We start from the raw sequence: 26,339 nt of genomic DNA, 5'->3' as shown, positions 1-26,339 counted from the left end.
TTTTGTCAACACACACACATTTTTATTCTCTGTTATTATATTTACCAGGGCTTTATGGTTGGAATGATAAATATGGGCTTCTATTGATCACATTCACAGCCCACACTTCCGCTGTGGCAGGTGAGAAAGACAATGATCGCCTTCATGAATAATTCTCATTGAGCAAAGCGGGCCGCAGCATTTGTTGGCTGAAGAGAAATGCCTAAAAGAGCCATTTCCAAGGCTGGTCTATGTACATGCTTTCTCTTCTCTGGCCCAGAGTAAGTGAACAGTCAGATTCATCTCTTACATGGTAAGTCACCCACATAATTACATTTCATCTTCACCAGATTCATTTATAGAGTGAACTGACGTTCAGAGAGGTTAACCTAACCAAGGTCATACTGCTAAGAAGTAGCAGATCTGAAATGAGAATACAGCTCTCCTGCTGGCTAGGCCAGTGTTCCATCCAGAGGGGTATCAGGTCTGGGACACCTCACTTGTGTGGGTCTATAGAACCTTTCTGCATGTAGATAAAGGCATAACAGAGAGAAAGGCCAAGGGTTAAAATGGAACAGAAAAAGATGGAAATTCCCAGATCTTTGGCTTTGAAAGGGCCATTAAGAATCATCCAATCTACCCATTATACAGATGTGTAAACTGAGGACCAGCCTAAAGTTACAGAACTAAAAATGGCAGTTGAGGACCAGAACCCCAGTCTGTGACAACTTCATCATTCAACTGAGTACAGACAGCAATTTGCAAAAGCTACTATAGAGATGACAAAGCACTCAGTCCACAGAATTTTTTTCCTTAGCAAGTCCAGGTCACGCACAAAAAGTACAAGGTGCAGTCTTTGTCCTTGAGGAGCTTATAGTCTAGCTAGAAGAATAGGTATATGCACAGGAAAACAGAATCAATAACATAAAACATCAGTAAAGGCAGCAACTACATCAAGAATTTAAAGGCCGCAGAGTCAGGAATTCCCTGGCGGTCCAGTGGTTAGGACTCGGTGTTTTCACTGCGGTGGCCTGGGTTCAATCCAAGGTTGGGGAACTACGATCCCGCAAGCCACGTGGCACGGGGGAAAAAAAAAAAAAAAATAGTGAGATGATTTGGATTACTGGATTAAGAGGTAATTTTTTAAAAATAAAAATAAAAAATAAAGGAGGCAGAGAGTGGCAGGTCTGGCTATGTTGAAAGGCTTCCTGAAGGAGGGGTAAGGAAAGCTGAGCTTTAAAGCATGCATAGGAGGGGGAGGGGCAAGATAGGGAGAGGGGATAAGAGGTACAAATTACCATGTATAAAATAAATAAGCTACAAAGATATATTGTACAACACAGGGAATACAGTCAATACTTTATAATAACTATAAGTGGAGTATAACATTTAAAAATGGTGAATCACTATGTTGTACACCTGAACCTTGTATATACCTCAATTAAAAAAATTTTTTTTTACAAAAGCATGCATAGGAATCCAGCAGATACAAAGGAACAGGTATGTCAGTCCAGGAAAAGAGTTTCAACCTATGAAGGATTTTTATGGGCGATGAAGCCAAAATTGCAGATGAAGGCCAGGTCTTAGGTGCTGGGGAGCCTTTAAATGCCAGGCTAGGGCTTTTGGATTTGGGCCTAGGGAACAACGGGTCTTCAAACTTGTTCAGAAGCAGAGCACCTGGCAGCCTCTGAGCTCTTCATGGAATTCCACAAGTGACAGATTACGCTTCACTCCAGGAGTGTTAGTGTTAAGGAACAAACTGCCATTCTCCGTCTGCAGTAGGAAACCATACCCACGAGCAAGCATGCCGTTGAACAAAATACGCCCTCCAATCAGACAGGATCAGTCTCTTCCAAATATTCCCATTAGCAGTTACAGGCTGTTTGCTTCCTACTCCTGAAGGCCTGTGTGCTAGCATACAAGCCCAAGTGCCATCGTTTTTCAGAAAATGTAGGGAAAAAACAACTTAAAAACGGAGAACATTCTGAGAATTTACTTCTTCACTTCAGATTGGGAAGAGGCTTCTTATCATCTAAGGGGCCCAAGGCAATGCCACAAAGAGCAATGTCCTGAGTCTCCATCTGACAAGAAGGGGGTGGGGACAGGAGCATCACCTGAGACCAAGCTTTGGACACACGTTCAGCCCGGTCTGGTCATCTTCACATTTCCTGGGCTCTCCAGACAATGAAAGGGATGTGCGGGTGGCCCTTTCATCCACGCCCACAGTTCTCAGCAGCACAGAAAGCACCTCAGAGTGGGACCATCGGCTTCTGCAAAGGCCAGGGGTCAGAGTGGGACGTCGACAAGCCATTCTTGCGCAGGGTCCTGGAGTGAGAACAGTATTCCCAGTGCTGACATGACGGACAGCCTCAGAGTGCCCCCAGATGCTGCTCCCCTCGCCTAGGGCTCACCGTCGGCAACCATGGGCTCCTGAGGCCTCCCTGACTTCTCACCTTCAGCCTTGGAAGAAGATGAGTACCTTCGTCCCTAGGTCACCTGGTCAGGAATGGGCAGCACCCTGTGCCCAGGATGTGGGCTTCTATGAGCTGGCAGGGGCATGGAATCCTTGGAGAGTCTGTGTGTCGTGTGCCCAATGCCTGGGGGAGCTGAGAGGTCACCAGGAGCCGGATGTAGTAGCCACCAAACACTGCCAGCAGCTGCTGGGCCATTTCCTGGAAGAGGTAGGGAAGCAGAGTGAGGGCCACAGGAAAGTGTCTGAAGCACGAGGGGTACGCCAAGTGGTCCTTACACCGCTGGACCAGCAGTAATGCTCACTAGGAAGAATCCGGCAAGGCCCTCACCCGGGACAACTGCAAGATGCCTGAACTGGTCTGGAACTCCAGCTCTCAGGCTCTGTGGGGCTCCTGCAGCCTCAGTTTCCTCATCTCTGAGGTGGTAACCTAACTGCTAATAGGTGATAATAATATGCACAAAAAAGCTAGGGAGCCTCAAAGCACTAGAGAAATTACCATTGGTTTATACCAGCCAATTGTGCACACACACACACACGCACACACACACATTTTTCCAGTTTCAAGTGTCTGTGATTTTGTGAAGTACATGAGGTCAAGGTAATGCACTTGAAGAAAATCACCAGTAAATGGAGGCAGGGTTGGGGGAATACCCCTCTGACGGCAGGATTCTTCAAGTCATACACAGTAGTACCTGCTGAATATACCTACTCCTATATTAAAAGTGCTTATCAAAACTGGATTTATCACAAAAAGACAAATACGGTATGATTCCACTTATAAGAGGCACCGAGAGCAATAAATTCATAGAGACAGAAAGTAGAATGGTTGTTTTCAGGGGCTGGGTAAGGTAAAAGAATTTGTATTTAATGGGTATGTTGTTTCAATTTGGGAAGATGAAAAAGTTCTGGAGGAGGACGTAGTGATGGTTGCACAACAATGTGAATGCGCTTACTGCCACTGCATCGTACACTTAAAAATAGTTAAGGCGGTGAATTTTATAGTCTGTATATTTTACTGCAGTGAAAAAAATTAAAAAGTGAAAAAGAGGAAAAAAAATTTTTTTAATTGTATTTAATACATGCTCTTAACACATTTGGTCTCTAAAGTTCCATCCACCTGTCTGGCAGTTGGGATTCCAACAAAGATGTTCCAGTTTCTTTTGTGGGGCATGGAAGTCTTTCACAGTACTTGCGTCCAGTCTGAAGGTACTGAAGTAAAGTGTGGCTTACACCCAGCCTGTTTATGTCAGTACAGTTAGGGATCAAGAATAGGCTTTCAAATCAAAAGGGCCAAATGGGAATGTCAGCTCAGCCACCCTGGGATGGACCCTGAGCAAAGTCACCTCACCTTGCTTAGCCCACTTCCTCATCAGTAAAAGACAGAAAGTCACAGCACCTTTCTGGTTGAGCTAGAGTGACGACTAAAGGCACTAATGGACAGAAAGCCCAATACCTAATGCGCAATAAATGCCATCAATATCACTACCATTATCATTATTCAAAAAGCAGAAACTCCACCTAGCACCGTAGGATCCGTGTTTCCTTGGAGTTATCCTTTGTGCTAGAAAAATGTTGAAAAGTTCAAACAGCCTACCACTTACTAACTCAGATTGGTCTTCCCGCCCATTTATTCTAAAATTGATAACATAAGAAGCAAAGAACTGTGACAAGAAAATTGGCCTCCTGAGAATCACAGGACTGGTTTCTGCCTTGGACTTTGCCACATTCTCCCTTGTTCTGCGACCTTGGGTGAGTCAGCTGACCTCTTGGAAGCTTATTTCACCCATCAAGGAAGAAGGGAAAATAATCTATACTTCAGAGGATATGCTAAAGAATTTTATGCATGATAAAAACCTGTAAAAATGTAAGAGGTCATTATAACTATTTCTCCACCTTTCGCATACACTGGGTTCCTCCTGAAATATGACAGTCTGGCCCAGGTTGAGACTTGGGCATTGTTTGTATTTTCCTTTGCTATTCTATAAGGGCAGCTACTTTAAAAACATGTGCACACACACTGAGACTTGATATTCATGACAGGAAATTGTACTACTATTGGTTTGAATGAATTTGAAAAAATAATTTAAAAGACCCATCATAGTTAATAAGCTATTTCACATAAACCCAGACATGCATGCACAAGAAAGAACGTGATCTTATCAATCTGTTCAGGTCTTTGAAGAGATGAATATATTTACCATTTTCTCTCATAACGGTCCTATTTGCAGGTCCCCCCACTCCCCATCCATGCAAAAGGGAAAGTCTGGGCTGGTTTGGACCTTTAATCCCCAAATCTACTGGCTAAAAAGAAAATGCAAGTGCTCTCCTGTATCACACCCTGCCGGAGGTCGCCCCTCGCTGCATGTCTCCCAGACAGTGGGTCTGTCCTCATGGTGAGAAGACAGTTGCACAAGCCGCAAACCACATTACCAGACTTCTGGTCTACCAGCTCTTGACCATACCCAACAGACAGCTTGGGTGGCAGGACCCAACAGAACTCTGGAGCAGGAGGAAATGGAATTCAACAGAGATGCATACAAGATTTAAATATCCAACTGCCATTTAAGGAGATGGATGGAGAGATGACAGATTGATTGATAGATTTAAAAATGACCCAAATATTCATCAACATGTTCATGGTTAGGTAGGCTATGATCCATCAATATGCAACTACACATCCAATACAACTACACAAAAGAATACCAAGATATTTTTTAAATGGGGTGCAGGGGCACCCAATAAGTATAAAATGATTCCTCTAAGCTATCTTTTAAAGTGCTGGGGTGAGGAAAAGAATATTGAAAACTAGTAGGCTAGAAGAGGTGTATGGTCCCTACCAACCCAGTAAAGGCATGTCCCCAGGAATCTACAACTTGAGAGCCCCACACGGACTCTATGCAAACACCTGGTGGGGGAGGAGGGGGCCTGACTGGCCCAGGTGCCTGTTACCTCTGGCTCAGCCTCAGGAATAAGCTGGCAAAGCTCGGTCTGCATGAGTGGCCTCTCCGTGGGACGAGGACTGCTGGGCAGGAGAGGAGCTTCCTCCAGCAGGTTCTCCGGCCCCTCGGCCACCGTGGGGCTCACCCCAGTCTCCATGACAACACACAGCTGGCTCAATCTGCTTCTCAGCAAGGACTGCAAAGGAAACAGAGACGGACTCGGCGGTGTCCTAAGTTAGGTGGATGTAGGACGCCAGGTGGTTCCCTGAGCCGCAGACCCACAGAGGATGGATAGACCGTCTACAGACTCAGATGCTGACCTCAGGAGACTCTGGAGCTGAGCCACACTGGAGAGATCAGATAATTCCTGCAAAAGTATGGTCAGAAGCACTTTTCCTTCCATGCTCTCATCTGCTCCTCAAAGCAGCCTGGGACGTGGGAATCTTTACCCATATGTTGCAGATGAACAAACTGGAGCTCAAAGGAATTGCCCAAAGCCACACAGGAACCAATGGGTCCGGATCAGGGCTAAGCCACAATCCTGACTTCAAAGCCAACTATAGCACTTGCGGGGCCCTGAAAATGGATCCCAGGGAAGAAGCACAGGGCTCGAGGACAGGCGAGCTGGGCTCCAAACCTGGCATCACCAGCCAGCTATGTGGCTTCTCAGAGCCTCAGTTTCCTCCTTTGTGGAAGTGGAGCAAACTCTCCCCGTTCTTTCTCAAAACATTCAGGATTTCAAACAAGTGAAAGTCATCTAAATATACGGTATTTTCCTCTGCCAGAATCTTTATTATTGTTGTTGTTATAAATGAAATATATTCTCACTGTTATTTATTATTATTATAGCTAAAATTTATATTCACTGTAGAAAACGTGGAAAATGTGACGAGTTAAAAAGGAAAAGAGGACTTCCCTGGTGGCGCAGTGGTTAAGAATCCGCCTGCCAATGCAGGGGACACGGGTTCGAGCCCTGGTCCAGGAAGATCCCACATGCCGGAGAGTAACTAAGCCCGTGCCCCACAGCTACTAAGCCTGCACGCTAGAGCCCGCAAGCCACAACTACTGAGCCCACGTGCCACAACTACTGAAGTCCACGCACCTAGAGCCCGTGCTCCGCAACGAGAGAAGCCACTGCAATGAGAAGCCCACACACCGTAACGAAGAGTAGCCCCCGCTCACCGCAACAAAGACCCAATGCAGCCAAAAATTAAATATAAATAAATAAATAATTCTTAAAAAAAAAAATTCTTTAAAAAGGAAGAGAAAAACAGCCATAATTCCCTAGGCAAAAACAACCATGATTCTACAGAGGTATTCTTCCTTCCAAGTAACTTTTCCTTAGACACTTGTTCCAACACTGAGGTAATGCAATCTATACAATTTAGCCTCCTGGTTTATTTTTTTGATTTGTTTTTCACTTAAGGTATCTCACCTCTTGGCTCATCTTCATTTCTCGAACATGGTCGGACAAAAACTGCACACAGGCCTCCAGGTCGAAGTAGACAAACCAGAGCTGGGGAGAGAAGCAGCCATGACCGCTGAGGCCAAAGCCCACCAGACCTTGAACTCTCCATCTCTGAGACCGGCCTCACCTCCTGCCTCCTCGCTGGAGGCTTGCCCTTCTGGGGATGACCAGATTCATCCCGGTCTCCGGCGTGAGCATGCCATTCTGCTCTCTCCCAGAGTCCCCCCGCACGACGGGGTCTCCTTTGGATGGCTGGTAGACAAGTGGCTTCGTGTGCAGATTTGGAAAATGTCAAACCCTGTGCCCGCTGGGGGCCCACCTGTACCCACACCCCGGGCTCCTCACCAGCTAAGAATGCGAACATGGTGCTGAGGAGATTTATCAATCCTCCCAGGCAGAGCCCAGCCAGGATCAGGCGCCCTGGGCCTCAAGCAGCCCAGCTGTGTCCCAGACCCACTGTGTGACCTCCTTCTAGTCACGTCAGATCTCCCCATCGCCTTGGGGCTAAGAAAACAGCTACGCCAGGAGGACAAGGCCCTCAGGGTCTGACCTGCCTCCCCAGGGACCTCATCTGGGTACTGAGGGCTCGAAATAGAGGAGGCCCCATCTCTTTGCTGAATAAATGTTGAATGAGGAATGTGGCTTGGATGGTCTCCGAGCTTCCCTTCCAGCCCCGCCTCGTGGAGGTTCTAGGCTGCTGGTTACCACCCAGAGAGGAGTCTCCAGAAAGAAACACTGGAGCGGAGAGGAAGGAAGGGCTGCCGACGCCATCTCCGTTAGCAGACTCCGGGGGACACTGCACAGACTGGGAAAGCCCAGCCCCAAAGTGGGTCCACTGGAGAGGTCACTCCGAGACACAGTACCTGAATCACACTCTGGCAGCCTTCCACCGTGTCTGTCACCCCCAACAGCACCCGGTGTCTCAGGAGGGCTCCGTTGGCAGCCGCCAGCCTTAGGTCTGTGTTGGCATTGGCCTGTAAGACAAACGCCAGCCCCATGGCCCAATCTCCATGCCGCCGGGGAGCTCTTGGGCCTGGGCAATAACCACACACTGTCCCTCCCCGAGACACCACGGGACAATCCTGGTCTCCAAGACACATCCATTGTCTCCCCTATAAGACAGACTGTGGCATTGTTGGGACAATAAATTCAACGGTGTCAGAGAGCCTCGAGTGAAGCCCAGCTCTGCTACTTCCCGGCGGTGTGGCCCTGGACAAATGTGTCCCTTCTGAGTCTTGCTTTCTTCAGTTGTTGAAGAAGGATAAAAAGTGTCTCCGGCCCTTAGGAACATGGTGAGATTGAACTGAGATGGTGTGTGTGACGCACTTAACCCGGTGCCTGGGACAGTCGGGGGCCACACATATCTGCGGGAGGAGGGGGCTGGAGAGCTTTGAGCATCGATTGTGGAAATAAAGCACCTACTTTCCATACTACCTAACCCAGTGACTGGCCCTCCGAGGGGGCGCTCTGGGAATCCATCTCCTTCTTTTCCCACCAGAACCAAATGACGCCATGGATGACAAAGTAGGTGCTAAGCAGACCGGGGAGGAGAGGACAGGAAGGGTGACAGGACCCAAAGCTCTGAAAGACCCTACAAGGACTTTCAGATGCAATTAGAAGGCAACCCAATCAAAGACAATGGTCCCCAAAACAGGAAGGACCCCGTAGGGAGCTTTTGAATGTGTGAGAAGGCCCTTACGGTTGTCACAGGCACGGGACAGGCAATGCTGGCATTTAGGGACGAGGACCAGGGATGCTAAACACATGCCTTCCACTGTAGGCCACGTCCCATGACAGAGAATCTTGCACGTGGAAGGACTGTCCCCCAGCCTACCTGAACCCCAAATGTCCCACTGGGCATGAGCACATGTGAAAAAATCTATTCATAATTCTCTGACTGGCCAACCTAATTCCATTTTACATATAAACCTAAAGTGTTTTGTGAATAGGTTTTAAAATACATTGAATTTTCCAGGAATGCCACTAAAGGCACACCTCATTTACTGCGTTTCACTTTATTACGCTTTACAGATACTGTATTTTTTTTTTTTTTTTTTTTTTACAAATTGAATGTTTGTGACAATCCTGAGTCGAGCAAGTCTATCGACGCCATTTTTCCACCAGCGTTATTTTTTAACTAAGGTATCTGCATTGCTTTTTTTAGACGTAGTGCTTTTACACACTTAATAGACTACAGTATAGTGTAAACATAACTTTTATATGCACTGGAAAGCCAAAAAATTCGTGTGACTTTCTTTATTGTGATACCCGCTTTATAGCGGTGGTCTGGAACCAAACCCACAGTATCTCCAAGGTCTGCCTGTATTATGAAAATCAAGGGATTTACATTTTGTTTTGCCTAGAACTTTAGCAAGGGTGTTCACCCTTTCAGAAACCCCTATCACCAAGATTTCAGGCCCTGACTCCATCTCTTAACTACCTATATAACCCTGGGCAAATAAGTCACCATCTCTCTGCCTCCACATCCTCACGCCCAAATTGGAGATAACACCCCCTAATAATAAGGGTTAGAATAAGGATGAAATGAGTTAATTCACGTAGGACACCTGGAAGAATGAACACTCGATATATGTCACCTAGTAATACCTTTATGATGACGATACTGAACGGAAGACACCATGTTTTCCACTGTACCATGCTGGCCACAAACGAATATTTTTAGGAATTTTCAACATACCCTAGTGATGGGTTTTACTCTATAGGGAATAAAAGAGTCTTGCCTGCCTTCATAAGCCTTCTGATCTTGAAAAAGTCTAATAATGACCCAAACAAGGGGAAAACAAGGCAGTGTGTACAAATGCTGAGGCTCTCAAGGATGCTATGTGATGCTGGTAGGACACAAACAGTAAGAGTGACAATGGTCAGGAAGGGGGATCTGCACGGTCCTGAGAGATGAGGGATCCGAGGATAAAGAAGTCCTTGAGCTGAGGCTCAAAGGAAGAACTGAGCGAGGCTGTGTGACCACAGACTAGTTACTTAACCTCTTGAGCTTTGGTTTCCCCACTAGTGAAGAGTAAATAATCATAACAGTTGATACATAGTGAGCATTTATGTAACACCAAGTAAGATTATAAGCACGTTGCGTGTATTAAGTCATTTAGTTCTCCCAACAATCCTATGAGGGAGCTAAAATTATTATCCCATTGTACAGATGAGAAAACTAAGGCCCTGAGAGGTTAAATAATAAATCACCCCAGGTTGCAGGGCTGACAAATGGCAGAGGTACCCTGCCTCCTTGTGAGGTTGTTGTTGGGCATGAATATCAGGCCCCAAACACAGAACACATAAGTGCTCATTAAACGACGGTCATATGAGAAAGTAAAGGATCCTGGAGGGGATCAACAAACAGTGATGACAGAAGGGCTATTATGTACCTGGGGCCTCCACGCTGCACCTACGCGTAAAGATCCAGGGTCTTATTTGTCTCTGTGCCCTGTGCCTAGCACATCCCCTGGCACTTGTGGAGGCTTCATAAATGCCAGCTGAATAAGGAAGAAAGGGAGGAAGGAGGCAGAGAGCCACAGTAGCCATTCCCTGAACTGCCTCGCTGAAGCACCTGCCAGGTGCCAGATATTTTGCTTGCTCCTGATAAAGCAGTGCACTTTGCTTCTTCCCCCTCCCCAAGAGAAGGTTCTTGCTGCAGAAGCAGCCAGCTCCATTGATTTTTTTATATAGGCCAAACACAGGGGCCATGAGAGCTTCAGAAGAGCCCAAGGGCAGCATTATTCTGTCAGCCTCATCGCAAAGCCTGACAAAGATCCTTTCAGAATGATTAAGCCATGACGTTCCTATTTGTCCCTGTGAGCACAGGCACTAAATGGAATTCATACCCCCAAACCCTGACCACATTTCCCAACATCCCGCCCTCTCCTCCTGAGTGACGCAAGAGTGGAGTGTTTGCTAAAGATCTCAAAGTCCAGCTCTGTGCCAGGTGCTGGGGGAGCTTCTGAAGCAGCTGGAAAGACAGTGGAGGGGTGGTTGCCAGAATAAGGGTCCCCCAAGGATGTGTAAATCCTACTTCCCAGAACCTGTGAATTTATGTTACTTGGCACTGAAAAATTAAGGGTGTAGATGGAATTAATGTTGCTAGTTAGTTACCCTTAAAATAGGAAGATTGTCCCAGATTATCTAGACAGCCCAATGTAATCACAGGGGGCCTTGAAAGTAGAAGAAGGAGACAGAAGACTCAGAGCCAAGAACGCGAGAAGGACTCAACCCACCACTGCTGGCTTTGAAGATGGAGGAAGGGGCCATGAGCCAAGGAACGCAGGTGGCCTCCAGGAGCTGGAAAAGACAAGGAAACAGATTCCCCCGCTAGAGGCTCCAGAAAGGAGGCAGCCCAGCCCTGTCAAACTTTTAAACTACAGAACTGTAACACAATACATTTCTGTTGTTTTAAGCCACTACATTTATGGTTATCTGTTACAGCCACAGAACACCAATACAGTTGGGTATTGACTGAGAATATGGCTTGGAATCTGAGCGTCCTGGCCTTGAATTCCAGCTCTGTCATTGATTAGCAGCATGACCTTGGACTACTTCTTGGGCCTTTCGGAGCCTCGGGTTCCTCACCTGCAAAATGAACATAAAAGCCTCTACCCAGAGATTTACTGGGGGGTTTAATGAGTTAATGCATGTAAAGCATTTAGTAGATGACCTACCACATATGAAGTGCTCAACAGTAACAAAAGACAGATGTTGAAGAAGCAGAAGACAATTAGCAAACCATACATTAAGCCAGAAGGTATCAATCTCCTTTGTGAATGAGATCACGAATCAGAGGGTTCAGGCTTTGAACCTCCACTCTGCCACTCAGAGTGGGATTGGGACAAGTTACCTAAACTCCCTGATCACCCACCCACTCTCTGCCTCAGAGGTCGTTACTGGGGTTAAATGAGACACAACTGTCAACCACGCACCAGGTAGAGTACATCCACCTCTCCCCAGGTACCTTGTGCTGTGAGGTAGGTCCAGGAAATACCCTCGCTCAGAGGGCTGTGGCGAGAACCCAGGCAGAGGAGGTGCACGGAAGGGCTCAGTCGCCTCAAAGTGCTGTCCTCCCCGCTCCCAGGCTCTCTCAAAACACAGCCTGCTTCCAGAAAAACAACCCACAGGGATTAGAGAGAAAAACAGAAAGGATTTAATCACACGTGTGATTTGATTTCTTTTAGTCACTGGGCACGTGGGCCAGGGTGAATTTTCATGGTTGGGGAAATTCTTTGAAGCAGGTAAAAGAAAAATCTGACTTGGGATTCTCCTGTCCACACAGCCTTTCTGGAGGGAGCGTGGCTGGAGTCCCCAGATGTCTTACCTTCCTCTGGTGTCTCTCGAAAATGAGCACAAGAGTCAGGGTCAGGCTCATGGCAGCCAGGGTCACGAGCAGCACACCCACCCAGTGGTTCCCCAGGGCGAACATCTGGCTGGTGGAGTAGATGTTGGCCCACACCACCACATAGAACACCTGCGAGAAGCCAGAGAAAGGGCACGGTCAGGAACACCAGTCCTCAAACGAAGCAGCTCCATTCCAAGGGACACCCTCTGGCCACTTCTGACACCCTCCATGGATGCGAGAGCTCACAGGGCCAGTCAGAGACTGATGGGGGAGGGAGATTGGGGTGGTCTGTGAGAATGGGCCCTTGTTCCTTGTTCAAAAGCAAAGGGAGAGGCAAGGGGTTAGAATAGCTACTCCAAATCCTTGCTTACTCTGAATTCAAATAAAACAGAAAAGGGCAGGGGGCTTGGGAGTGAGATAAATTTGAATCGGAAGCCCACGTTGATCCTTCAACAGCTAGGTGGCCTTGGACAAGTTGTAACAACTCTCTGGGCCTCAGTTTCCTCATCCGTAAAATGGGGATAATAATACCTACTTCACAGTGTTGTTATAAGGGTTAATAAGATAACCTATGTAACAGCCTAGCACTTCTTAGGAAATCAGTAACTGCCAGTTGCCATCCCTTCCCCTCCTAGAAGCAGAACATGGGAGTCAAGAGTGCTTTTTGACCATTTATACATACAGAGGAGTGGCAGGTCACAGTGGTTAAGAGCACAGGTGCGGAAACCAGAGTGCCTGGGTTCCAACACTGGCTGTGCCATATTCTGTATGCCTGTGTGTGTTTATGTATATATATAGGTGTATACATATGTTTATATGTATACACACACACATATATGATTAGAGCTGAAACAGACCAATCTGTTGGACAGATGGGGAAACCAAGTCCCAGAGAGGAGGAAAGTCTTGACAAAGCCAGACACTGAGTCCAGAGCCTCAGTGGTGGGTCTGCAGATTCCCAATCCCCCAGCTCTGCCCTTAATAAACCCTGCCTCCCATCCTCTACATGGGGAGCTGGTTACAAGTCTCCCCCATGAATCTCCTCTTATAGCAAACCCAGGTCCAGGTGCACTGCTCTCTCCCAGGCAGGCCAGCCCCCAGCCCCCAAACCCGTCACCCACGCCAACAGGCCCCAGGGCACTACGCCGAACGCAGCGGCGCCTCAGGGGCCTCCCTCGCTCCTACCACAGCGAAGGCCAGCCGCATAGGCCTCGAGTTGTAGATGATGTATCTTCTCACTTGGGGCTCCAAGAGGGCACTCTCAGCCAGGCTCCTGTACTGCTCAGCCGGGACCTGCTTGGCCACCCAAGGGAAAGAGACCCGTCAGCCACGGAGAACCACGCCCCACTCCGTGCCACCAGCAAGCGTGTTGTGGCCAGTTCCCGCGGCTACCACGTGGAAGGGGGGCGAGGTGCATCCTGGCTGCCCGCAAAGGCAGAATGACGAGCACGGAGCGCTGCATGGCAGTCACAGGGTGCAGCTTCCGGCTCAGAGGAGGACAGGCACCACTGGGGAGGTGGGACAGCTCGAGACGCAGGAGGACATCCAGGAGAGGGATCCCTGACGCCCAAGGCTCAGCACCTCACGGCAGACCCAGGATAGCCTAATGGTTAAGGTGCAGGCCGTGGAGTCAGCCAGCCCTGGGTCTCCAAACCTTGGCCCTGCCCCTCATGTGCTGTGTGACCTGGAGCAAGTAACCCCACTTCTCCTCAGTTTCCTCCTCTTTAAAATGAGGACTGGGACTCCCCTGGTGGCGCAGTGGTCGGGAGTCCACCTGCCAGTGCAGGGGACACGTGTTCGCGCCCGGGTCCGGGAGGATCCCACATGCCGCGGAGCAGCTAAGCCCGTGCGCCACAACTACTGAGCCTGCGCTCTAGAGCCCGTGCTCCGCGACAAAAAGAAGCCACCACAATGAGAAGCTCCCGCACTGCAACGAAGAGGAGTCCCCGCTCGCCGCAGCTAGAGAAAGCCCGGGCACAGCAACGAAAACCCAATGCAGCCTTAAATAAATAAATAAATAAATTTAAAAAAATAAATAAATAAAATAAAATGAGGATAATCAAAGTACACCTTGTAGAGGTGATAGGCATATTAAATAAGATAATACATATACAATATTTACAATAAATATACGTATAGTATGTATATACATATTATCTGGACATCTTTCGGGGCCGCTGTTCTCTTACTTAGATAGATACGTGTGTCTAAGTGTATGTGTACACAAGCCCGGTGCTGGTTCCATAGTGAACACTTGATACACAAGTGTTATTCTCAAACTGTACCATCAATAACTATGAATACAGTCCAAGATACTGAAAATTCACATCTTCCTGCCCAAATAAAAAATGTCATAGAGCAAAGGTCCTACGAGAATGGATTGCTTAAGAACACAGAATTTAATCATTAGAGATGATATTTAGGAACATGGTAGAACAACACGTAAACTGTTCATCAGTTAAGAAAACCCAATCTGAAGACAACTATTTAAGAAAAATGTTCTTTTGTACAAAGGCTGAAAGGAAGCGTGGGAAGTAAAACCAGCTCATGTGCTGATGTGGGGCTAGTACTGTCAACTTGGAAAGTTTCCCTTTAATGGTGATAAAATGTTGTTTTAAACCATAATGCAATTCTGTTTTAAAGGAGTAAACTCTCAAGTCTTCAGGGTAAAATTAGCCATGTAGCTTCCTCATCCATAAATAATCCTCCCTGGGCAGTGAAGATGAAGGCCTAATCATGCTGGAGGATCTGAGAAGAGCAAGAACCAGAACTTAATAGCAATACCACAATTTATTGAACATTTACTACGTGCCAGGGCCAGTGCAAGTGTTCCTCGAGCACTACTTCTCCTAATCCACACAAAAACCCTGTGTAATAGGTATTAATATTGCCCTCGTTTTACAGATGATGAGACTGTGGCTCAGAGAGGTTAAGTCACCTGCCTAACGTCACCCAGGCAGTAAGCAGCTGAGCTGGATCTGCATCCAGATCTATGAACCCCTGTGAAGCCTATGCCTCGAATCACCATGCTTGAAGGTACTGCATTATTATCTAATGAATTCATGCACCCTTCCCTTTGCAGAAGCAGTTCCTTCTCCTAAAATGCCCTTCCTCCTGTCCACCCAGCAAACTCCTTTTTTTCCTTCAAGAGCCCAGATCAAGGATCTGCTCCTCTGCAAAGCTTTTGTGAGAATGAATAAAGGAAACCTCATTTATACCGGAGTTGGGAAGGCCAGAAGGAGGTGCTCTCATGCCCTACGACTCATTGTCATCTGCAGACTCCAAACAGGAAGAGAATCACCTTGCATCTCCAGCAGGAAGAAGGTCGGTCTCTGCCTTTTACTATCTCAGCAAGGGGAAGGAAGATTTTCTCCTCGCCTGGCAATAGCCCAGCCAATGACAGGCTGTCACAACTCAGCCAATGAAAAGCCACTACACTTCGAACCCCCAGTTTCCCCCACTGGCCTCTTTGTTTATAAGAACCCCTCCCAACTTCTCTTTTACCTCTATAAAAGAATGGTCCTTTCCTTTGTTTCTCCAGACTTGCCCAGTTTTTACTACAGCATGCTTGTCCCGAATTGCAACTTTCTGCTATTACTGAATAAACCCATTTTGCCAGTATAATAACTGGCTGCTTTAGTTTTAAGGCGGACACTTTCATAACCACTGCTCCCCGAGCTGAGTTTATCATTTTCTCCTGTGAATGTCTTCAATGCCTTGTGCATCCCTCGACTGCAGCATTTATACCATACTGTTCTGCTTTACCTGACGCATGTCTATCTCACCCACTGGGCTCTGTGAGCAGTGTGACGCCAGGCACGGGGACCTAGTCACCTCTGTAGTACTCAGTGACCGCCTAAGTGGCCAGCACAGGGTGGACACCCCAAAACACACATCTGTTAAGTGAATTAATTGGAAGGAGAGGACATCTTCCTTATATCCCCTACCATGTTGAGCACAGGGTAGGTGTTTAATAAAAATGTTGTGAATAATTGGATGATAGAATAGATAGATGGACAGACAGGTAGGTGGATGGATGGATGGACGGAAGAAAAAGTACTAAGGACTCAATAAAGTCAGCACTCACCTGAATGCCCCAGGTCTGCAGTTGTTCTTCGGCGGCTCCCAGATCGAAGGAGATGGGTGCACAGGTATTGTCAATCCGGAGAACTGTGAGAACCTGGCCATTGTGGAGCTCTGAAAGCAGACCACAAGCTTCATCTGGCTGAGCGATAAGGACTTCGGGTGAGCCCAGACCTTGATGGCATCACCTCCTCTGGCCTTGAGAACATTCTCATGGCGAGGAGGGACTTGCCATCCTCAAGCCCCTACGGGAGAAGGACTGGACTTGACTAGAAAGCTCCCAGGAGACAGAACTGAGGCCGGAGGCTATTAGGACATTATTTGAGACCATAAAAGGAAGAACTTCCCAAGAATGTGAGCTGTCCACACACAGTCTGGGAGGTGGTGGGCTCCCCCACACAAGGGATATTTAAACAGAGATTGAACAACTAATTGCACTGAGGAGATGATCCAGCGGACATTTATTCGAGGATGGCAAAGGAAGCGCAACCAAACAACTTACATCCCTAGTGCGCTCGGAGTCTAAGTAAGAGGTAACAATGTGGTAGGCACAACAGTGAACCCCCAAGGATGTCCCCGCCCTAACCCCCAGAACCTGTGAATACGTTATCTTACATGGCAAAGGAGAATGGGGGTTGCAGGTGAACTCAATGGTATTAATCAGCTGGCCTGAAATAGGGAGATTATCCTAGATTATCTGGGTGGGCCCACTGTAATCACAAGGATCCTCAAAAGTGGAAGAGAGGGAATTCCCTGGCAGTCCAGTGGTTAGGACTCCATGCTTTCACTGCTGAGGGCACAGGTTCGATCCCTGGTTAGGGAACTAAGATCCCGCATGCCACGCAGCACAGCAAAAAAAAAAGAAGTGGAAGAGGGAGGCAGCAGAAGAGCCAGGAGGGATGTGACTACGGAAGAAAGGTACAGAGAGATGGAACATTACTGGCTTTAAAATGGTGGAAGGGGACTTCCCTGGTTGTCCAATAGTTAAGAATCCGCCTTCCAATGCAGGGGACGCGTGTTCGATCCCTGGTCGGGGAGCTAAGATCCCACATGCCACGGGGCAACTAAGCCCGCGTGCTCTACAGCCCGCGTGCCACGACTAGAGAGAAGCCCGTGTGCCGCCCGCTTGCCGCAACTAAAACCCGACGCAGCCAAGTAAATAAATAAATATAAAATTTAAAAAAAAAATGGCTTAAGCCTTCAGAAGCCAAGGACTGTGGGTGGCCTTTAGATGCTGGAAAAGAAAAGGAAACAGATTCTCCGCTGGAGCTTCCTAAAGGAATGCAGCCTTGCTGACCAGGGCCGTCAGACTGTGAGCCGACAGTCTGGCCAGTGTCAGACCTCTAACCTACAGAACTGTAAGAGAATAACTGCCTTTGCTAAGCCACTGTTAGTGGCACCTGTTACAACAGTCACAGAAAACTAATCCGCTGACTTACGCGCAAGCCCTCCCCAGGGTCTCTGCCCTCGCTCAACATTTTGAAAGCATATCCTGAGTGAAGTCATACCTCAGAAACACACATAATCTCAGGCTTGTCACAACGGCTATCAAAACTCCTGCCCTGCAGGGCTGCAATGAAGCCAGACCAGGAGACCCGGGGGAGGCCAGCTACAGTGAAATCCCCTCAGGACCAGGGAGGAAGGGGAGCAGAGAGAAGCCAAACCGACTTCCCTTCTGAGTAGAGAAACTCTGAACAAAAGGACCGAGATCTCCTTCCGTCCCGTACGAGGCCCAGGGAGCCACCAGTGCGCAGCCAGGGCAGCTGCTACGGAGCAGGCCAGCCCTGAGATTCCAGGGTCCCAGCGCTCAGCCACGCGGGGCTGGGAGCTGAATATGTCAGCACGTCTTCTGTAGCTGTTGCTCAGAAGAGGAGGCAGGACTGAAGGGATTAAACCATGAACATGTTACCTGCTGGCCCAGGGCCCAGCTCGGGGCAATCCCTGAGTCTTATAGCAAAATGACTAGCTCTGCCTTCCTGGGAATCCCTGGCCCACCAAACGCTCCTCTAACCCCTCACCCTGTCCATCCCTGGGCCCTGCCACCTGGGCCAACAAAATCTCTCCCAGCTCCGTGCACCCCTTGGTATCTTCATCAGAACCCTAGGCCAGGCTCCCTTCACCTCTCCCTGAACCTGCCGTAGTCTCCTAACTGGATTCTCCAACCTGCTCTTCCTCTTACAATGCATTCACACAGCAGCCAGAGCGCAAATCAGATAATACAAATTCTCTGAGTAAAACTTTCAATAGCTTCCCAGTCCTCTGGCAAAAACCAACCTCCTTACCAAGCTCCCCCGGCCCTTCGAAGAACTAGCCTCCTGCCAAACTCACCTTGAAGGCTCAGCCTCATTCTGTCTTGCCACCCCAGCCTCCTTTGCTCCTTGGACATGTAGTGTTCTCTCCCACCCCAGGGCCTTTGCACGTGCTCTTCCGGCTCTCTCCCTAGGACACATCCACCTAGCCTCACTCCGTTATATCCAAGTCACCATTTGTGTTCCAGCTCATTAATCCCTTGCCCAGGGAGTCTTCCCTGACATTCTAAACTCGTAGCAGATCAAATCTGTCTGATAAACCTGCCCATAACTACATGCTCTTCTCCTTTATGCTTATCAAAGATGAGCACATGTGTATGCAATTACTTGATTAAAGTCCATTGTCTCCATCAGACTCTATACTCCCACATTGATTTTGCACATCACTGAATCCCCTGAGCTGGGTTCAGTGCCAGGTGTACAGTAGGCACTAAATAAATGCTTCATGTATAAAAGAGGTGGGGAAAGCACAAGCCAGATGGTTTGGGGTTCAAATGGTAACTCAGCCTCTCACTAACAGAGCACCTTGAAGAAACAATTTAATCCCTGGCCATCCCCTTAGACGATGATTATATCCACCACAGAGGATTTTGCAAATAATTAAGATGATGAAAATTAAGCGCTTGGTGCAAAATGGGTACTGAATGACTGGCTGCTACTGTTGTCATAATTTAAAAGCCAGCTTGTCAAAGCTCCTAAGTTACCATAAAGGCACACCAGTTTAGCTGTGTTGGTTTTTACCTTCCCACACCTTGTTCCAGAAAGGATTTAAGGTGGCTTCATAAAATAAAATATGAAAAGATAAAATTATAAAATTAGATTTAAAAATAAGCAAATGAGGGAAAACAGACAAAAAGAAGATCAAGACCAAAATAAAACAGAACAATAAAATATGATAAGAATAGCTTCCAGGGACTGAGCCCATCCTAGGCACCAGGCACGGGCTTAGGCTCACGGTCGTGATTCCATTTAATCCTCCAAGACTCCTAGAAGGTGGAAAACCATTACAATGGAAAAGGGAACTGAACCTCTGAAAGGAGAACCAGCTTGCCTGGTGGTACCAGGGGAAATGAAAGTAAGAAGAGAAGAAGTGAAGAGAAAGGGTAGCATAAAAAATGCAGGCAGTCGTGCTGTGCGGAGCCTCAGGCTAGCCCACCACTGCACAGCACAGAGCAGAAAACCCACGCTGAGCTGGACCCCAGGCGTGGAGGTTGTGAACCGCTCCCCTAGCCTGGCTCTTTGCACTTTGAGGACAGTGTTTGCCTGAGCAATGCGAGGACTTTTCATAGTGTCTCTGTTTCCCTTTCAAACCATGAGTTCCTGGATTCTTGGCAATAATCTCGCTCATCTGTTCCTCAAAGGGAGAACTGCAAGTCCTCCACTTAGAAATACTTGTTTTTACACCTAGGCTAAGAAAAAGGATCTGAAAAGCTACCAAAGAAGCATGTGTGTGTGTGTGTGTGTGTGTGTGTGTGTGTGTGTGTGTGTGTGTGAGTGAGTGTACAGGGAGCTATTTCCTATGAAGGGGCAAGAACTGGCTTGCCAAAAACCAGTAGAGCAATATCTTCAAAGAGCTGAAGGCAAATTATTCCATTCCATTTCATTCTACTGGTGTGTGTGTGTATGTGAACTGCTTTCCTAATAACAGTAGTCATAAAAGGAACCCTTGTTTTAAAGTTTTAAATCATCTAAGAAACAAGCCACAATGCAAAATGCCATCTCCCCTTGCCTATGCCCAGCCACTCATTCATTCATTCATTCATTCAACAGAATACTTATTGAGCATCTACTATGGGCCAAGGGTTTCCCTGGTGGTGCAGTGGTTAAGAATCCACCTGCCTATGCAGGGGACACGGGTTCGAGCCCTGGTCCGGGAAGATCCCACATGCCGCGGAGCAACTAAGCCCGTGTGCCACAACTACTGAGCCGGCGCTCCAGAGCCCGTGAGCCACAACTCCTGAGGCCCGGGTGCCTAGAGCCCATGCTCTGCAACAAGAGAAGCCACTGCAATGAGAAGCCCGTGCACCGCAACGAAGAGTAGCCCCCCGCTCACCACAACTAGAGAAAGCCCGCACACAGCAACAAAGACCCAATGCAGCCAAAAATAAATAAATAAAATAAGTAATAATAAAATTTAAAAAATAATAATAATACTACAGGCCAAGCCGTGTGCTAAGTACTACAGACACAGTGATGAACAAAGCAAAACAGGGCCCCTGCACTCATGGAGCTTACATTCTAGTGAGGAAACTGGACATTCAACACTTTATTACACAGGTAATTATTTAATGACAGACTGGTAATTGCTATAGGGAGAAACAGGGATATAGCAGAGGGTCCCGGCTTAGGCTGGGCCATCAGGAGAGGATTCCCCATGGAAGGGATATCTGAACTTAGCTCTGAAGGATGGATGGAAATTAAGCAGGGAAAAGGAGGCAGGGAAAGGGCATAACACACAGAAGGGGCAGCAGGTGCAAAGGTCCTGGGGCAGGGCAGCATGGCAGGAACAGAGAACAGGGTCAGCAAGAGCCATTTAGGCAGGCCTTGCAAGCTGGTGAATGATAGATCTTCATGCTAAGCCTAATGGGAAACACTGAAACAGAAAGTGATTTGGTTGGCTGTGCATTTTAAAAAAATCTCTCTGAGACACCATGCAGAGAACAGAAGAGGCAAGGAGGAGAGGTGCTAGGAAGCTACAGCAGGGATCCTGGCAGAGGGCAATCTAAGGAGTTGGTGACAGAGAGAATAGGTAGAAATGACAGAAACTGGCCTGGAAACACATCCCCAAATGCCCACCCTCATCTAAGGATGCCCCTCCACTCCCCTCCCCTCAGTCACACTATGTGAGTCCAGTTCAGCATCCTGGGTGGACAGGGGAGGAAGGAATTGAGGGTCATGATCCTACCTTGCCCCCAGCCAGGAGGGCTCCCGCCAGGCAGGGCGCTCCACCCAGGGGAGGAGGTGGGCAAGGGGCCGGCCGCCCCGCCGGGGTCCATCTGCGGTTCACACGTCATAGCAGAGCCAGCAGGACTTCTACTTCCCCTTCTCAGAGCTGTGGTGCATCCTGGAGCAGCCAGCTCAGCTTCGCCTGCCTTCAGAAAACAACATCACGAGAAAGAACTTCAGGCCTGGTCCTGGGCAGGCCAGGCTCCTCAGGCTCTCAAGGCCAAAGCCACCACCAGACCAGTGAGAGCCGCCCAGAGTCTTTCCTTGGACTGTGGTCTTGCTGATTATGCTGAGGAACGTTCTCAGGAGTGAGGGGGAAGAGCTAAAACCTTCCAAGGCCTTGGCTGAGACTTCCTTCTGGTCTTGGATCTTCTCCAGCTCAGACACATCGAGGGACCCACAGAGAACTCACGAGCCGACCAGGCCCCACTCCCAGGCATCTGGGATTTCCCCTCCTGACTGAGTACAGGATAGGTATATTCATCGTGGGGAGCCTTGTTTATACAAAGCAGCAAAATGTTATGAAAAGAGCAAAGGACTTTAGCACCAAAAGACCTAGATTTGAACCTTCACTCAGCCCTCACATGCTCTGGGGCATTCACTGTCAAGGTACTTAACTCCCTGAGCCTTTCTGACCTCATCTGTAAAATGGGTTCAGGGAGGCCTATCTGGCATAGCTGCTGTGGGGATAACACAAGGAAACATAAGTATGGCATCCAGTACCCTGCTCATCATAAGGCCCATTTCCTCACAGGTTTTTCCCATTTCACAGGAGAGAAAACAGAGGGTCAAAGATGTGACATGACCTGCCCAAGGTGGGATGGCTGGGAGCTGTGGAGACAGGAGATGGACCAGGCCATCCAGCTCCAGAATCCAAGCCCATCATTCCCATGCCCCTGAACCTCAGCACCCAGGTCTGGCTATCGCTGAGCCTCTTCCTTAAACTGCCTTAAAAAAGACTGGGTTGGACTTCCCTGGTGGCGCAGTGGTTAAGAATCCGCCTGCCAATGCAGGGGACACGGGTTCGAGCCCTGGTCCAGGAAGATCCCACATGCCGTGGAGCAACTAAGCCTGTGCACCACAACTACTGGGCCTGCGATCTACAGCCCGTGACCCACAACTACTGAGCCCATGTGCCACAACTACTGAAGTCCGCGTGCCTAGAGCCCATGCTCTACAACAAGAGAAGCCACGGCAATGAGAAGCCCGCACACCACAACGAGGAGTAGCCCCTGCTCGCCGCAACTAGCGAAAGCCCGCGCACAGCAACAAAGACCCAACGCAGCCAAAAATAAATAAATAAATAAATTTATAAAAAAAAAAAAAAAAAAGACTGGGTCGAGGGAGACTGCATTTCCCAGGTGTGATCTAGTAACAAGCTCCAGTTGGCATCTGAGCTGCCAAGCTGTGGGAGGGCAGGGACCATCTCCCCTCACCTAGCCCAAGCCTGGCGCACAGTAGGCACTCCCAAATATCACTGAGTACCAGTCAGTCATATCACCCCTTATTTCCTCCCTCTTATCTTGTACCCCCAAGAGGCATGAAAGCAACAACAACAGCCCAAGGATGTCTGCCCTGCACTTGGCAATAACTGAGGCCCTTTCCTGCCTCACCTGATTATATATCCTAGGCCCAGGAGACAAACAGAATCCTTGGATCTATTTTCCAGACCAGGAACCCAGGGACATCATAGCTAGGAACCTGCCCAGAGAAGCTGTACTGGAATCTCAGAAAGGTCCTTGAGCCCACCCTCCCTCCTCCAGGCAGGAGGGACCACCCACAAGCTGGAGCTGCACAGACGTCCTTCCAGACTGCATGGAAGGTTCATGAGCTGCAAAATCCCACAACTAGACATTGTCTTTGGGAAGAAGAACTCCCAGCACCCCAGGTGGCCCAATTAGCCTCCACAAAGTCCCAACCAGGAGAATTCATTCACCTGAAGGCCATTTAGCGTAATGGATAAAAGCAACCTGCACAGTCCCGCCACTTCCCACGTGTACGACCGGGAGCAAGTGACTTGTATCTGCCTCAGTTTCTACACATGTAAATGGGAATAACGTAACGAGGCTGTTGTGAGGCTTAAAGAATTCATACTTAAATCACTCGAGAGCAGCACGGGGCAAAAAGGAATATAGCAATCATTATTTTTACTCCACAGACACTCCCTAAGAACCTTCTAGTGCCAGGCCCTGTGCTTGCTAAACTATAAAACCAGAAATAAAATCTTAAGTCCCTGTTCAGCCCTCCCTGCTGGGTACCACCATCTGGTGGGAAAGACAAACTCAGAGAAAGAGAAATAACAAACAATGACCAAAGAAGGCAGTCAGAGGGAGCCGGCAGCACCTTGGAATGAGGGAAGAGTTCTTCAGGAGGCTTCTTGGAGCAGGGAAAGAGGCTCCTGGCTTGGCAAAGGTAGAGCAAGAGAAGGGGCTACCAAGTAGGGAGAGGTACAAACCAGAGGACAGGATGGGCCCAGTCAGGGCAGCCTCTGCACTCACCCTGCAGCCCCTCATCCAACCTGGAGGCTGCAGAGGGCAGGAGGGGTGTTGGCAAGACTGGCCAAGGGCAGGTGCTGACCCATCACCCATCGGTGTGTCCTGACCTGCCACCCCACTCAGCCCTGCACTAGCCCTAGGGGGCAAGGGAGGGAGGGAGAGGCACCAGGGTGGAGTCAGAGCCAGGGAGCGAGCACAGCCCTGAGGTTCCTGTAACTAACTGGTCATCCACTCCCCAGCTTCCTTAACTCCCACTGCTGATTCCACTTAACCAGACCTTCCAGTTATCCATCGTTTTGAGCTGAGTGGCAAGCCTCTGCAAAGGAAGATATCCTAAAAGTCCCGCTGAGCAAAGGTCTCCATTTCTGCAGACACTGAGTGCCCAGCTTCCCCAGGAGGCCCTGTGCCTCACTGAGGGATGTGCGTGTGTGCCTTCGTGTGTGTTGGGGGAGAGGGCGAATCCTACAGTTTTTACAAGTCAGGTTTTGTTTTGTTAAACTGAAAAGTCCCAACAAGGGACCACAGAGGGTCTGTCACAGAAGTTTTGGGGTGGAGAAGCCTTGAGAGACAATGGCTCCAAGCTCTCCACTTTCCACATGAGGAAATTAAAACCCATAAATGAAAGAGAACTATCCAAGGTCAAGGAGCCAGGTGGGGGATGGAGCCACAACGGAACCGAGCTCATTTGGGCAAGGGATGTTCCGCCGCATCTGGCCTTGGCCTTGGGCGGCTGAGTCTAGCTTCAGGTTCTGCCCTCAAGTCTCCTCCCGGGTCTGCTGCCTCTGGGCCTCCCTCACCCCGAAATCACTCCCACTGTCCCAAGCCCACCGGCTCCCAGGAGCCGCCCGAGAGCAACTCCCACGCACGATAGGGGGAAAATGGGGCCCAAAGGCGCAGGAAGAACGCGGACGCGGCCCGCGGCGCCCATCCCAGACCAAGACACGGGCGCCCAGGCGGCAGCGCGGGATCCGCGCGGCTCAAATCGGGGCTCGCGGCCGCCCGCGCCCGGGCCCGCGCGCAAACACAGGGGCGCGCGCCCCGGGCCCGCGCACACTCACCCGTCCGCGCCGCCGTCGCCGCCCTCACCGCCGCCCGGGGAGCCCGGGGACGCGGAAGGTCGAGGGGCGCCGCCGCCCTACAGCGCCGCAGCCTCGGGGCACCGCTGCCCGCGCTCCGCCCGCCGCCCGCGCCGTGCGCCGCCCTCCCGGGTCCCGCCCCCGGGCCGGGCCGGCCTCGCGCGGTCACCCCACCGGGAAGAGCCGCCCGCCGGGCTCGCCTCGGGGCCCAGAGGGAAGCCGGCTCCCGGGCCCGCTTCGGAGCCGAGCTGGGAGCTGCCTTTCATCAGCCGGGCTCCCTCCCGGGACGCCGGGAAGCGCCTCCGCGCTCGCCCACCACGTGCGTCGCTTCTGGGGCTCGGGGGCAGGGGTGGGGGCCGCGCCCCGGCCGGAATGAGTTCCCGCCCCCCTCGGAGCCTCGGTCTCCCCGTCGTGAGAGCAGCGGCTTGCCTCTGAGGTCCAGCCCATGTCTGACAGTCACGGGACCCGGTGGATGAAGAAATATTTGGACCAGAAATTTCTTAGGGACTTGTTTTTTTAATGAAAAATGATACGTGCACTGTGTTAAGAGCATCGGTTTGGGGATCAGGCTCCCTGAGCTCTAAGCCAGGTGTCTCCGATTTTTTAGGTCATCTTCGCTATGGTGTTTAACCTGTGCCTTAGGTTTCTGTAAAAAACAGATGATACTGTTTCATGGGATTGTGTAAAGCTCTAATCAGAAAATCGGTGTGAAGTGTACACAACTGCCGGACACATGATGGCCGCTCACTAGACGTTGGCTGCCACCCCCAGCACCATCACTCGAGATTTCAGGGGGGTCTAGGGAAGCACTAACCTTGTGTACGTTTCCATAGAAAGGTATGGACAGATGTGTACACTGTGCATTTACACAAAAGGGAACCTGTTCTATTCCGTTGGACACCCTGCTTTTTCATTCAGCAAAGTTCCTTGGCATTCACCTCATGCCAGAACACTCCCCTGTCTGGTTTCTTTTTAAGGGGTGCGTACACCTCCATGTATTGTAATAGGAAGGCTCTTTTTTTCCTTTGCCCCTCTCCGCTCGCGGACATGTAAGGGGAATTCCCACTCTTGCTCGCAGGCCTTGCTGGGACGGTCACAGCCACAGTGCCGGGTACCTGCCACACCCTGCCTATCTACAAGTGGACTTCCCGAGTCAGAATATGGGTGCAATTTTAATTTCAGCAGACATTGCCAAATTGCTGGGGGCCGCTCGGATCC

General features: G+C 49.3%; 1 protein-coding gene across 7 annotated transcripts; it reads right to left on the bottom strand.

The window, feature by feature from the left end:
* TMEM268 (transmembrane protein 268) lies at positions 1–25,193 on the bottom strand. 7 transcript variants are annotated; one of them, XM_059925447.1, is made up of 12 exons: positions 25,104–25,193; positions 21,510–21,696; positions 16,300–16,409; positions 13,398–13,505; positions 12,192–12,341; positions 11,101–11,164; positions 7,723–7,833; positions 6,987–7,126; positions 6,827–6,907; positions 5,402–5,587; positions 2,433–2,651; positions 1–2,304 (listed from the first exon to the last, which is right to left on the bottom strand). In XM_059925447.1, the coding sequence occupies exons 2-11, from the start codon at positions 21,616–21,618 to the stop codon at positions 2,472–2,474; spliced, it is 1,239 nt and encodes a 412-aa protein (XP_059781430.1). In that variant the 5' UTR covers positions 21,619–21,696; positions 25,104–25,193; the 3' UTR covers positions 1–2,304; positions 2,433–2,471. The 7 variants fall into 7 exon arrangements, with proteins under 7 accessions (XP_059781430.1, XP_059781429.1, XP_059781435.1 ...); XM_059925446.1 differs by having other exon boundaries at positions 1–2,651; XM_059925452.1 differs by lacking the exon at positions 21,510–21,696 and having other exon boundaries at positions 1–2,651.
* Positions 25,194–26,339: the final 1,146 nt, after the last annotated feature.

This window comes from Balaenoptera ricei, chromosome 6 (genome assembly GCF_028023285.1).
Source record: "Balaenoptera ricei isolate mBalRic1 chromosome 6, mBalRic1.hap2, whole genome shotgun sequence".
NCBI lineage: Eukaryota > Metazoa > Chordata > Mammalia > Artiodactyla > Balaenopteridae > Balaenoptera > Balaenoptera ricei.
Note: the sequence above shows the minus strand (reverse complement) of the source record. Positions and strands in the feature narration are given on the sequence as shown.